This window comes from Dermacentor andersoni, chromosome 8, assembly GCF_023375885.2.
Source record: "Dermacentor andersoni chromosome 8, qqDerAnde1_hic_scaffold, whole genome shotgun sequence".
In the NCBI taxonomy this organism is placed as follows: Eukaryota; Metazoa; Arthropoda; class Arachnida; order Ixodida; family Ixodidae; genus Dermacentor; species Dermacentor andersoni.
The window spans coordinates 120,482,823-120,496,960 of record NC_092821.1 but is presented as its reverse complement, the minus strand read 5'-3'; the positions used below and the strand labels follow the sequence as shown (position 1 = coordinate 120,496,960).

Genomic DNA, 14,138 nt, shown 5'->3' with positions numbered 1-14,138 from the left:
GGGTTTCCCAAGAGCCCGTTTTCGTATCTCATTACTGTGAGTTTGACGTCACCTCGTACACGCATGATTGTTGACTTATCTGCACAAATTTATGTGTATAGATCTTTATACCGGGAACTCCGTGGGTATAAGAAACATGCTCTCACTCCTGATGTTGCCTTATTACAAGCCTGGCAGTGTTTGTGGATTTAGTGTTCAGGGGGGGTTCCGCAACACCTTTATAGAAATGTGTGAAATTCATCTGGTTTCAAAAATCATTACCTCACACATCTTTTCCGACAATGTTTTCGAGCGTGCCTCATGTGAGTGGAGTCGTTGGCAATCAAATGGTGCTCCCACTGCACTTTCCGGGTTTTCCTTTATGGTTGGTCGTTCCTACTGTGCTTGAGGCTCTGTAGCAGTGATGATGGAGCAATGTTCACAGTGCTCTCTGCCCATCGTGCTAAGCTTTGTTGCAATGCATGGCCTTCAAGACTAGTCCCATGCGCCAGTCAATCTCTGAGGCCATGCTTTTTTGGCTAAGTGGTACTGCTCCCTGCCACCAGACGGCGTCAGCACCATATTAAAAATTTTCGCACTTTTGTTATCGCTGGAGAGACTGCTTAGTCACAGCAACTAAAAGAAATCCAATCCGTAGCCATCACGCTCATTTGTGCACAAAAAAAGCGACAAGAATTTTGAAAAGTTGAAAGATGTGGTAGGCAGTCTTTCCAGTGATATTGCAGACTTCCTTGCTGTATGTACTGTTATGGTTGGATCAAGTGTTTAAGAAAGTTTTGTCCAATGCTGGGCTTCCCAAACTGGTTTCTGCGAACAGCATTTTAGAGTTCTGTGAGTGGCCAAAACGAATCCGACTCCATTTATTCTTCAGTGGATTTTTACGTTAGGGTTTGATTTGAATATATAACAATTAAAACCACCACATCCCCCCCCTCCCCCCCAAAAAGAAAGAAAAAGGTGAGGTAGGGTGTAGCACTCTAGGAAGGCAGGGACAGGTTCTCCCAAGGACTAGGCAGGTTCGCTTATTGTGCTCAAGAAGCGTTGCAGGGCCCCTTTAGATCACACTTGTTCTGGCATGAACTTCACGCTGTTGTAACGAAAGCTAGTCCTTGCCAAATATATAAATGAGTACAGTAATATTTTCAAGGCAACTGCGTAGCATTAGCTGCAATTATTCACAGCCAGCGCCATCTTCTGTTGACATGAGACAATGGCAGCACTGTCATTCTCCGGGCTTTCATCATCCTCTACTAGCTACCCACACTGTGCTTTGACCTACAGAGTCTTTATTTTGATAATGCACTGCCGATCGACATGTAGTGTAGCAACCACATGCTTTATATGATTAGTTGGCCTCGAGCAAAGCTATACGAGGACAGTTAACGAAAGCGAGTAAATTGAGCTATACTGGTAGATGCAACCTCTGGAATGCCAGTCTTTATCAATAATTAGGCTTGGAATGCCGAGGAAGCGGCATAATAGCGAAAGATAGGTTACAAGCCATTTTTCTGTGGCATCATAAATAGTGGCTTTACCAAACTGAGGCTAATTATTTCAAAGTAAAAAGGACCCAAAGACAAAAAGTGCACAGCAATCTGGGATGTCACATCAATCAAACAAGTTCGGCACAATATATGAAGCACAAAATTTGGGCACAACTTTTTTTTTTTTCAGCCCAAGTTACGCGGGGTGAACTATTGATGGCCATGTGACGAACTTTGTCTAGCGGCGATCACCAGACGCCCGGTTTCAGAAAAGTTAACAAAAATATCTGCCCAGGCCGATCTGAGCCAACTAAGAACTATGTGAATTCGTGCACAGAAGTGCTGCTGCCAACATGCCTTGGTTTCCAGTTCGTCCGCTTGCATAGGCAGACAACTTGCACGACGACAACAGAAATTCCTGAATACATACTAAATATGCACGTCGTCTGGTGCCTGTTATGGTGTATTTGAAAAAGTGCTTCCTCATCCCAGGCTGGTGCAACTATACTTGAATGTAGTGTCATGAATAAAGAAGAAAAAAAAAATGTGGCGCTGGGTGACACGCTACAACAGCTATAGCTTTAAGCGAAGTGGTATCAGACATCGTGCTTTCTTGCATGTGCAACAAAAAAAGAAAAAAACTTGCAGCCATGTTAAGTATGTAGCTTGAACAGTTCTCAACAGGTAGTTGCATATCATGCAGCTGCATCTCAAAGCAAGTATACGTCACACTGGCAGTGGGTGATGCATCGAACGAACGGCGGCGTTCAGCTTTTCTTTTTTCCTTTCCTTGTAGCTCCAGCCAGCAAACGTGTGCCTTGACGGCGCTTCTTTTTCTGACATACGAAGTTTGACCTGGAATTTCACTCCGTGTACCTTGGGCTTAGAGAGTCCACCTTTCGTGCAAAAACAAATGCGGAGTATTCTCCGAAACGGGAGTCCACCAATACGGACTGATTTTGTCTGTCCCTTGAGTGTACCTTTAAACAACCACATCTGCACGATTCTTTTATGTCCAAATGAGTATATTCCACATAACCTACGCATACGTTTGTGTTGGGAGATTCTCTAAGGTGCTAATATTACTGATCTCCATATTGCACATATGCTTACAACATGCTCTCACCTCCCCACAAGGTGCGCTTGTCTGCATGCATAGCGAGAAACTTGGAAAGAAAAAAAATGTCATTTGATGTAACACCTATTTGTATGCGCTAATACTAATCTTGGGGTCGCACTTATGCTTACAAAATACTCTATTCACTTTTGTTACATGTCAATACACCCTCAAGAGGCAGTCAGTGGAAAGCCAACAGTTTTTCGGACAGGTGTTGCTATGACCGACATATCCGTCGTGAAAAACAAAAGATGAAATGTGTTGGGCTTGTTGCCACTTTTATTTCTGTGGTAATACTGATCGCAAGGTTTCACAAATGCTCACAAGACACTCTAAAACTTTTGCAATGAATTGATAATCTTTCAATTTTGTAAATGGAGAATCTAGTTTCTCATTGTTCTATGTGCCAAGATTTGTCCATGCATTATGAAAAACAAGGAAGAGAGTGTGTCAGTTTCAATACAGCATTTATTCTCTTGCACAAGGGTGGATCACTCCATTTCTTGTAATACTCGCACGTGAATGGCTTTGATGACTAGTCACAATATTCACCTTTGATGCCTCACCGGTACTGCTATCTGACGACTAGTCCTTTTCCCCTGAAACGAGCTGTGTTTAGCAACTAAAACACATCTTGTTCAGCTGTTGGTACTAGTCCAGAGTTTTTTTTTTTTGTTAGTTTACACCTATGCCGACTTACTCAGTCTTCTATGCTGTACTTGCTCCCATGTTTAACACGGTGAACAAGAATCATTGCCCACTGTCATTTTATCCTAGAATGGGTTGTGCACTCTCAATTTAAGAAATAAAGCACAGCTTTTCTTTCAACCATTGCGACTTTCTGTGACTTTCTTCAACTTACAGGTACGCAGTTTTCAACAGCAGAGACTTCATGGGAATTCTGACACTATACAACACAGTTGGCTACTGTGAATTCAAAGAGCGTTCAACCATGAGCCATCTTTAAAACAATCACAGGTACCGCTGGCGTCGTCGGCAACGATGTTATATACAGGCAACAAGAGGTCGCACACGGTGATAGCTGCACACAGCTGTTGCAGTGTTCAGGTCTTGTGGTGCAATCACTTGCAAAGTCTGTCAACCGCTTCGTGGAGAAGTTCATTTTGGTCTGCCTTCAGCAAAGGCCTACAAGGAAAGGAAAAACAAAGTGTCAGTGATGCTGTGCTGGGTTTTTCTTGCAAACAACTATCACATGTGCGTATCTGCAAAGCAGATGTGAAAACTCAAGTTGAAAAAAAAATTAGGCTTATAGTGCGTCGCAAAGATTAGCAAGAAAGCTGAAATGCCTAGATGAAGAAGTATAAAGCCGGCCATTTAAGGGTGGTGTACCACTCAGCACACCCGATGAATACGTTTGTGTTGGGAGATTTAAAGGTGGGTGCTAATGTCATTGATTTAGTGTCAAACTTATGCTTACAGCTGCATGCCTACATTGAGTATTTCAGCTCCTTCAGCGGTTTCAACATACAAAAAAAAACTGTACATATGTGCACAAGGGCAAATGAGCTGAAACAAGATTCGGCAAAGTGCTTTTCAAGAAGTTAAAGCAACAAACACAAGTACTCGTAAGGTAGGTAAGGCTCTCCATTTCCCTCGTCGCTTCTGCAACACATCTGCTTCCACAAGCCATGTTAATTGCCTGCAAGTGACAGCCTGCATTAATAAACTTCCAACATTAATTGCCGGCAAGCAATGTTAACTTCACACAATATGGACTCTTTTCTCTATTGCCAGCATTGGTGCAAGGCATATGTGGTAACAGAAATGAACAACAAGGAACATCAAATGCACACACACAGCACCGTGTGGTGCTGAAACGAATTTGCACATTTGTCGACCGTTATCTAACGTGTGTCGTCCTCTGGAACCTAAGAGTTGAGTTTGGCTTCCCCGAGCACCACCACTGTACAGCAGGTTTCACGTTCCATTGTCTCCTTTGATGGCTTAGACTTGAAAAACCAAGCCCAATATATATAAAAAACAAAAGTGATGATCATATTATAACTGTACAATCATCCCAAATACAATGTGTAACACTAGTCCTTGAACTGCAAAAAAATGAAAGATCTTATTCACACGAATATGACAACCTTTATGGAATTCCGTGGCTGCAACATGAACATAGAATGATAATTCTGGCGATATCTCGAGATTTAAAATATATATATTTTTTAAATCCTTTGCAGATGTATGCCAATCTGAGCAAACTGAAACATCAAAGACATTGAAGCTTTATAAGCAACTTCTCGCGCCCTTCGTCTGAAACACTCAAGGGAGGGGGGCTAGGGGCCCTAGCCAATCAGCAGCGGCCGAAATGGACAGTCCACTAGGTGGACTCTTACAGAACAACCCCCCCGCCTCAGCGCAGCCATACAAACTCCTAGCTGACATCCAACGTGGAGCCAGTGAAACACGATGCGAGAAACTAAAATTACAGCATACAGGCTAGAAAAACCACATGAAGAAGGTGTTACTTATTCGAGTGAGGCGTGCGCAAGGTAACCTTTATTTCATAGTCATTGATAATTACGTTTCAAAGCAGGAATTTGAGATGCTTTTGCTGGTTGACTTGCTGATCGATAATGAGCACGCTGCCATAGGCTCGACTTTGCCATGTAAAATGGCTGTGAAACTACCCTAAGCAGCTTCGCTGTAAGGAAAAGTAAACAGGGGCGGGGCTTACCACAGATGGCTTTGAAGCAGCCTGACAGACTCTCGGTCCTTGCTCTCAAACGCCATCTATGGTGAGAAAGTGGCATTGCAGTGACCAAAAAAAAGTATGCCGTAAGGCAAAAAAAGAAATTAAAGAAATACAGTAGTGATCCTCACCACCAGTGACTGCAGGAGCAGGAAGACATCCTCGTTCAGGTAGCTTGCTAAAGAAAATATAACAATAAAACAAAAAAAGCAGACACATAATTGAACTATCAGTTTGAATCAAACATATTTCAACTGTAACACACTTCTTTCAGTCTTGAAGTGAGAGGCAGTGGTTGGACACAGTTTGCTCTGACTTGCAAGTCTCCTTGTCGAAATGTTGGCTCCAACTTTGAGACGTCCCTCGTTAGACCACTGTCGCTAACTTTAAGCGTCTATCTTTCGCTCTCTATGTATCTTTCAGGCTTCACCTTTTAGGGAGACTTATAACACCCGACTGAGTTTGCTAGACAGGCTTTTTGGACTGTTTCCGTGTCTGCCATGGTTAAATGTAATCTTGGCATTCTGGCACATAAACTTGCAAATGTATTTGAACTCTGCCTTTTGCCTTAGTTGCCCTTTTCTTTTCTCTCTCTCTCTCTGCTTGCAGTGACAGTATGGTTGTTACTAACAGGAGGTTCCTCTTTGGCCACCAGGGCATATACTGCACATTGGTGCAAGGATAGGCCCACCAGTAATTAGTAGTTGGTTATTTATTTAAATAATTAGATGGATCAATAAAGGAAAAGGATGGGAAGGAAAACTTCTACTGACAGCAGTAACTGTCTAGCGCAGTCGGCTGACACCTGAACAACAGTTGGCAGTGAAGGAGGGAGGGGGATTAAAATGACAGGGAAAGAGGAGAGAGTACAGGAGAACTATTTACAGGGACATGCACACGCTGCTTCAAATGTTCGAAGAAAAAAGTTTCGCGCGTACCGCTGCACTGTTCGTGCTCAAATTTGGCAGAATGATCGAATTTTGGAGTCTCTGTTAATCAGTGCAACACTTCGCACAGTTGATTGCCTGGTTTTTAAGAAAAGAGTGCAAAGTTGCCTTTGTTTATGGCATACAAGCTGCTGCAAGCGTAAACGTATCACCAGCAAATGGTCAAGGAAGGTTTCCGTGTGTTGCCCTCTCCTCTGGAACAAACGCTGCTTTCTGCAACTGCTGGCAGGCGGCAACACAAGTTTATGCTTGCGCCATCGTTGCAGCAGCTTGCATCCCGCTAAACAAAGGCATCCTTGAATTTTTTTTCCTTAGAAACCAGGTAATCAACTGTGCCAAGTGTTACACGGTATGACACAGATGCCAAAACGTGATATTTCTGTGGAATTTAAGCAAGAACAGTGCAACGGTAAGCGCTAAATCTTTTTTCGGATACTTCTACATATGTACAAAACAGCAACTAGGTAAAAAATGTCCACAGTTCGCTTGTGAGCGACTTCCTCGAGACAGCTTGTCACCAGGCCCGCACAAGGACACGGTTCGGTCACATAGAGCAGCCGGGTTGCATCATCTCTGCAATCGGCCCAGATGTCTTGGCCAAGCGGCAACCTTGTTTTGTTTTGCAGTACTTGTAGTTAATAATGTTTTGAAAATATTCAGTAAGTCTGTTCTTATTGTTCACTGTAACGTGTGAACCCAAAATGGGCTTACTGTACGCTTCAAATAATAATCGAAACACTTCTACTCTATTGGGAGGGGAAAAACTTGTTGCCAATGGGATGCCCATTAGCCCAGCATCTATGCATTCAAATATGGTGTGCCTGCCCTCATGCCCTCATTAAGCTGTAATTGGTAGCCAAATACAGTCGAATCTTAAATGATGGGCACAAATAAAACAAATTATCAAATATAACAAAGCAAATGTAGAACTTCCCACACTGACAATCGATATGTAACAAACAAAGGCTTCTAACGAATATTGAACATGACAAAGGTACTTTTGCATAAGATGCGGCTTTGTATATGACGAGGCTCAGCTGCACTAATTAAGCATTCCCCGTAACGGTGGGCCGAACTGCGTGCCCATTTCTCGTCAAGGCTTGACAAGCTCTCAACGGCGTCGGAAGCCTAGAAACTGCAAATGACGCTCACGTTTGCTCGGCGTTGTCTCCTCCGGGCTGTCGTACAGGTAACGGTCGAGAAGGGCCGCGTGCTCTGCAGGCATTTTCTGCGCAGATGGCTACGGAAAGAAAAAAGCAGAACGAAATGGTCAAACTCAAATTGTAAGGTTTAACTTACGTTCCAAACCAACAGTATGAGCGACACAATAGTACAGGGAGGGGGGGATCTCTAAATTAAGTTTGACCACCAGAGGTTCTTTGACGTGCACACAAATCTATATAAAGGAGTGTTTTTCTTGCACCTTGTACCAATATGAATGCAGTTACCAAGGTTATGAATAGAGCCCACAACCACGGCAACTATACAGTTTTCCAAGTGCTACCTTTTTTAACTAGCAAGATATGATGATGATCAATACAGCCTTTCCCTTTGTATTGGCCGATTGGTAAGAGGACAAGGCCCAGGTCTGACTTCTGATGTCACATTCTTTTTTTTCTCACCTTCCAGAGTTGTCAACATCTGTTCACTTTTGTGAATACAAACGGTGTGTGGCACCCTTTTTGCTTGTCTGGCACCAACGCCGGGGAAAAACAAATTGACGAGACTGTTCACTTTTGAGATTGAACAAAATGTGCTGGGAATGGCCAAGGGAAGCCCGGCTGCTCACTGATGAATGCATTTACATGGGCGTTCCTTGACATGTCCATGACATATGCAATGCGCTGACACTGCATACGTTCTGCAGAGACTGCTCATGCCTTGACATTCCCTCTGACAAAGTGTTTTGGATTTTATTATTCGTTGGAAGGTGTCTGCATGCACAAAAAAAGAATGTGCTTGTTCAGTAACATGCAATGCACCTTGCCGCTTGCAATGCCTGCTGTTATGCGTTGAGCCGCATGGCATGCTACTAGCACTTTGTCACTTTAATGAAACTGCCGCATGATAAATACACTAGAATCTCGTTAATTTGAAATGCAAATAGACAGGAAATTTAATCCAGTTAAATTAAGTTAAATTAAATTAAGCACCTTTCAATATAGCACCGAATCAATTGTGTGCAATAATACTGTGTGCACAATAAAAAAATTTGGTGACAGAATTCCATCTATTTCCTCTCGTTTCTCCTCTCACATGCAATGTTAACAGTATTTCTTGTCGACAATCCCAGCAATGATTTAGCCTTGCGCCCTACCGCGACTTGCTTCATGGGGAACCTTGTAAACGCAGCAAGAACGGATGACGTATGATCCCACGAGTATGATACGTGATTTGCAAGCTCAAATCCTGATTTGCTTAATCGCACAAATACAAATTTACCTGTAGCACTAGGAGCAAGAGAAGCCGCATGATCTCTGCCGAAGCCAGCGTCGTTGCCATGGCGCCCATCGAGCGACCGCCAAGCATGCCTACACAAGTAAAAGCAAGCACAACAGAAAATTAAGACAAAACAGTTCAAGTTACCTCAGTACAGCTTTTCACCTCGTCAACAGAATACTTCGATTTGAGGAAAAATATTTTAAGCTTCGTTACTTACTCTTTTCCTGGGATATTGCGTAAACTTCAGTGAATGATGACAGGGCCCCAGAGTAGTCACCTAGAGCAGGCAAGCAACACAGAAGTAAGGAATGACTGCAAGTCATAGTGGACTCATCATAAACGACACAAATGAAAACCAAGGACACAAAGTAAGGAAGGACAATGATGCAGTGCTCTCATGGGTGAAGAAACATTTCACCGCAGTTTCAGCACCTTTGGCATCGTTAAAAGCATGCCGTAGTGGAGCAGATTAAGAATTTTAAATTCTTCACCAAATGTTTTTGGACTCCACGCCTGAAGTCTCTGGAAGAATGTCAACTGTTTCATGCTTATTAGTGTGCTCACCGGTTTCAATTTGGCAGGTGGCCAGTTCTTGAAGTGCATCCACGTAGCCCATGGCACACTGCACACAAAATCGTTTGCACACACACTGCTTGACACTCTACAATAGTTTGTCACTGGTGGCAACATACTATCTGTTTAGAATGATGGAAATCTGAACAAGTTGGTGTGGATTTATGACAAGCCGTCATCGCCACCGAAGCTGCGATGTCGGTCTGGGGATGACGGCTCACCATACAACCGTACATTGTATGAAAAGGCAGATGTGCAAATGCACGGGAGCCCAAAGAAGGCATTTTGTGTTGTTCCTCTGCATTCTTTTTATTTTGTGCGTATGATCGAGACTTGCCTTAACGCATAACTTTTTTATGTGTAGTATGTGTGCTGCAAAGGTATGTGTTGTGTATGAATTCAAGCAGTGTCTTGTGGCATCTGTCGTCATCAACTGAGGTGCTAGATAACTTCCAACGCCTCGGCACTGCCGAAAGGTGACCAAACGGGTGTGAAAAACATTTCAATTCATCAGTACATTCTGTAAAATAAAGCAGCCAGTGGCATTCATTGCAGTGACATGCCAATCACACTGTGCTATCGAGCTTTCCCTTATCAGCAGGAGACACACAGAACAATGCAGCATCTGATGTGACATGCAACCCATCACAAACAATGGCTGCTTCAAATTTTGGAGCCTGTTATAACATAATGGATCTTGTTGGGTGTTGTTGTTGGCATGAAATGTTGCACATCGAATTTCACGTATAATCGTGCCATGTGTCTCCTGCTTTAGCCATAACTGTGCATGAGTACCCATCTGTCGGCAGTTTAATTACAGAGACAAAAGGCTCTCTTGCCAGTGCCTTAATCTCTGCATTAGCGCACGAGAAAATAGACAGACAAAAGAAGCAAGCAAAGCACATTCTATGCCTCTTGGTCCAGAGAGACTTGCATGTTTCTGTATTCTGTAGTTAATGTTTTCCAGATAGCTATTCCGCTTCTTTGTATAAATTTGCCGCGACAGATAACAAAACATCAGTTGGAAGTTCAGCGCTCGTTTTTGTTTCGTCTACATCCTCGTTTAGCTTTGTGCTGTACCCACCCAATAATCGATCGCCATCTAGCCCAAACCGTCACACTGCCTTGAATGCACAATGCTATGCACCTAATCACCAAACAAACACACACACTTTTTTAGCCCTAATGTGGCTTGCAGAAGAGTGTTCATAGGTCATGCTAACACTAAAATAATGTGCCAACTTGTGCAGCAACATGTACTCCTATAGACAAATAGCAAAAAAGTTAAAGGAACAACAAAGGGAAAAAAATATCTGAGCTGTAGGTTACCCCTCTGCAATATCAAAAAGAAAAAGAAGAAAAAGCCACTCACACCCTGAGAGCAAGCTTAGTAAGAGAGAAAAGATGCCAGAACAAAATACAGGTGGTGATTACAGCTTGAAATGCCTGCACCAGCTCACCGGTGTCAGCTCGGTAGGGCGTGGTGAATTTTTTTTATTGGTAAATATCAACTGCAGAGTATTCAAAAAGAGTCAGAGTCTGAACTTGGCAAACTTTGAGAACTTTTACAGAACCACAACAGCCCAAATATGAATATATATATATATATATATATATACATTTAAATCTGTGACATCACATAGATGTGCTAGGGCTGGGGTTTCGGCACGAAATTTAAACGATGGAACTTTTGGCACAACTAATGAAAATGCATTGAGAATAATAAGCTAAACTGATTTAGTGTTTGTCTTTGGTGTCCCTTTAAACCTAACGCATTCTTTTGCTTTTGTCCTTGACATATTGAGTAATGACATATTTGATTTATCAAATAAAAAAACATGATTTCAGCATGCACATTCTGTTCGGGGCTCACACCATCAATGACAACCTGATACGTAAGGTGCGAAGCCACGTGTTGTTTACTCGCGAGAGGTGTTCCGCGTTGCACTTCTTTCGCTCAAGATACATTTCTCCACAGCAGTACAGCAGCCGACGCAAAAATTCAGTGTTGTACAAACCTTGCTCTGCAACTGGACGGCGCGCTGCAGGAAAGACATCGCCAAGTGTGCTCGGTCGATAGATCGGAGACACTGGCCGGCTTCGGTGCACAGCGCAGCTGCCAGGGACGGCTCCTGAAGTTGCACGTAGAGGTCGATGGCTCGCGAAAAGCAGTGCACCGCGGCTGCCAAGTGTTCGTCGATTGACGGACACAGCAGAGTGTGGTAATCTGCCTCAGCGTTGAAGAACTGCCGTGCCCCCTGTGCCAGTGCCTGGGCTTCGGCAGCACTGTTACCCATGGACTGCTCGCACCTGTGATGTGACCAAAAAAGATGTTCGCACCATTTTTTTTTTCCTGCTCTAGTCATGAACCAACCAACTCAAATACACATGATTAAAGTGAACCATGACTTTTTATTCTGACACAGTGCCTTAATACTTTTTATTATGTTTAACACATTGTACATCATGTAAATAGTTTTCTTCGTCCTAGTCGATCTTCTCTCCCCCTTTCCAACCACACCGACGCTGCTGACTGCCGTTTCAGGTGTCAGCAGAGCAAGACATTTACAGTGATGTTAGCAGTAGTCTCCTTACTTTCATTTTCTTCATCTTATGCAAAAATAAACAACCAATTACTAATAAAGACGCCAATATTTCTGGAAGCGCTTGTCCTCTCTCGATCTTTCTTAAGTACACAACGCGGCACAAGGACAGAAACCACAACTAAAGACACACAGACAGACGTCGCAGGCTCTCGTGTCTATGAGTGATTCATCGTCGTGTCGTTAAGCTGCATTATATGCCCTTAAAGCAAGCACCATCTAGCCCAACAAAATGTCTTCCCGTTCATCTCCCGCGTCTATTTCAGCTTACATAACAAAGGGAACGACTCACTTGGCGGCGGCGAGGCTACACATTCCAGCATAATGGGGGCAGTCTTGGTGCTGTAACTGCTTCCCAAGGGCAGCTGAAATCAAAACAAGAGCGAAAGTGGGCGATCCAGCGAAAGGGTCGAACAGTACATACGCTGCTGCACGAGCCCAAATTCAGTCGCATCGCGAAGAATTAATCACGAGAACCCGATCGCTCGCTTACTGTATTGGTCGCTGACCTCGGCCAAATTTGGCTTGCGAAGAAATCTCCTGTAAGAGAGGACACACATAAATCAAGCAACGAACTAGAAACTCGGCTCGAAACACGAAAACGTGTTTCGGGCAGCGCAAGTCAGGAAGCAAGCACTGACGTCAGCAAAAAATCACTTCGTACGGGTGAGTACTACAGGGCGCAACGGCCGAAGCGAGAACACAAGCGCTCACTTTTTGAGTTTCAGGGAAATTGTTTTGTACTGCTGCATAAAGTCATTCTTGCCGGCCTCCATGGTTTTTTTACAGCGTAATAAAAAGCCCCTTTATTTGCACGTCTAATTTAGGTGGTTGCCAACATAGTCTTGTGCATGTCCGCTAAAGTAAGGCGAACGCCACTAAACCCTTTTTGTCGTCACTCCGGTTTGGGCAACGTTACTAGACTAGGTACGTTGGGTTTGGGCACAAGGAAAAACTACGGCGACCCGTTGCAAATCGCACGGCGACAATCACCACCACTTTACCATTGACTTTACACTCTCACTGTAACAAAGTAGCTGTAGAACGCAAAAAAAAAAAAACAAAAAAAACTTGCTTTTGTGAATACATTAAAGTCCACCGCGTAAGTACAGAAACATACATTGACGAAAAAAAAAAAACAGGAGGAAAAGTGCAAATAAATATTTATGCGTGACGTATTTGAACGCTATCTCTTAGGAGTCTTTTCATCACAAACTTCACCTTTAGCTCCCGCTTCCCAAGAGTCCTCCTCTGGACTAGAACACTGTACTCTGGACTAAAGACTCGACAAGCTCTAAAATCGGCAAGCTGGATAGCAGAAAACTAATTATGGAACAGGCCAGTAGGAAAAACCGATGAGGAGGAATGTGGGGCAAGTTGATTAATTAAACACTCATGTTACATCTGTGTTTCATCGCATACAGCAGAAAATTGCAAATATCTTAAGTTCATTAGGTCAAGTGCATGTTGAAAAGGGGGAGAAGCTGGAAGCAAATGAATAGTCTGTTGATAAAGTCCAGGGTTTGACGGTATGCTGCCTGGTCGGAAACAGGCATGATGAAAAAAGAAAAAAATGGACCAAGAAAAAATTTATCTAGTTAAAAATTAAAATACGTTTCAGCTCTCACATGGGAACCTCGTTCTAAATCTTGTTCACGAGATTGCGAACAAGGCTCTTGTGTGGGAGCTGAACATTCTTTAATTTTCCACTAAATGTCGTTTTCTTGATTGGCATTTTATTTTTTCATCACAGTCTGTTGGTGTCACATAAATAAGTGATGTTATTACATTTACCATGTTCTGTATTTCTTCACTATAAAAGTTCCATAAAAAAAATGCACTGCTAGGCCAAATTCAACCCTCAAGCCACTGATTGCTGACCTCACAACATGCACAAACATATCTGTTACTTTATCACTTGATAAAAAAGCAACACAGGTGTGCAGTATGGTAGTTGCAGATAAACACAGACAAATCATGTAATTATACGTTTAATAAAAATCAAGCGATAATTTACCAAGAAAGATCAGACCATCCTGACATCACATTCTGATATTCTGGTTGATGCTTCAGGACGTCCTCTTCTCAACACTTGAAGTCTTAGTTTTCTCACCATTACGAAGAGTCTCTACGATAGAGTACAGTAGTGGCCTGGAAAATAAACATGCCATTAAAAATTATGACTCTGCTCATCTCTGCGCTTACTATCATCCATGCTTCATTTTGAAACTCGAGACTAAATGCAACATGCAA

At 42.9% G+C, this 14,138-nt stretch overlaps 1 protein-coding gene across 2 annotated transcripts; it reads right to left on the bottom strand.

The window, feature by feature from the left end:
- Positions 1–3,051: 3,051 nt before the first annotated feature.
- Hap40 (Huntingtin-associated protein 40 kDa) lies at positions 3,052–14,026 on the bottom strand. Of its 2 annotated transcripts, none has more exons than XM_055069601.2 (11): positions 13,903–14,026; positions 12,379–12,425; positions 12,178–12,250; positions 11,301–11,592; positions 9,274–9,331; positions 8,927–8,986; positions 8,710–8,798; positions 7,420–7,507; positions 5,452–5,498; positions 5,306–5,361; positions 3,052–3,747 (listed from the first exon to the last, which is right to left on the bottom strand). In XM_055069601.2, the coding sequence occupies exons 1-11, from the start codon at positions 13,926–13,928 to the stop codon at positions 3,684–3,686; spliced, it is 900 nt and encodes a 299-aa protein (XP_054925576.1). In that variant the 5' UTR covers positions 13,929–14,026; the 3' UTR covers positions 3,052–3,683. The 2 variants fall into 2 exon arrangements, with proteins under 2 accessions (XP_054925576.1, XP_050032677.1); XM_050176720.3 differs by lacking the exon at positions 13,903–14,026 and adding an exon at positions 12,600–13,446.
- Positions 14,027–14,138: the final 112 nt, after the last annotated feature.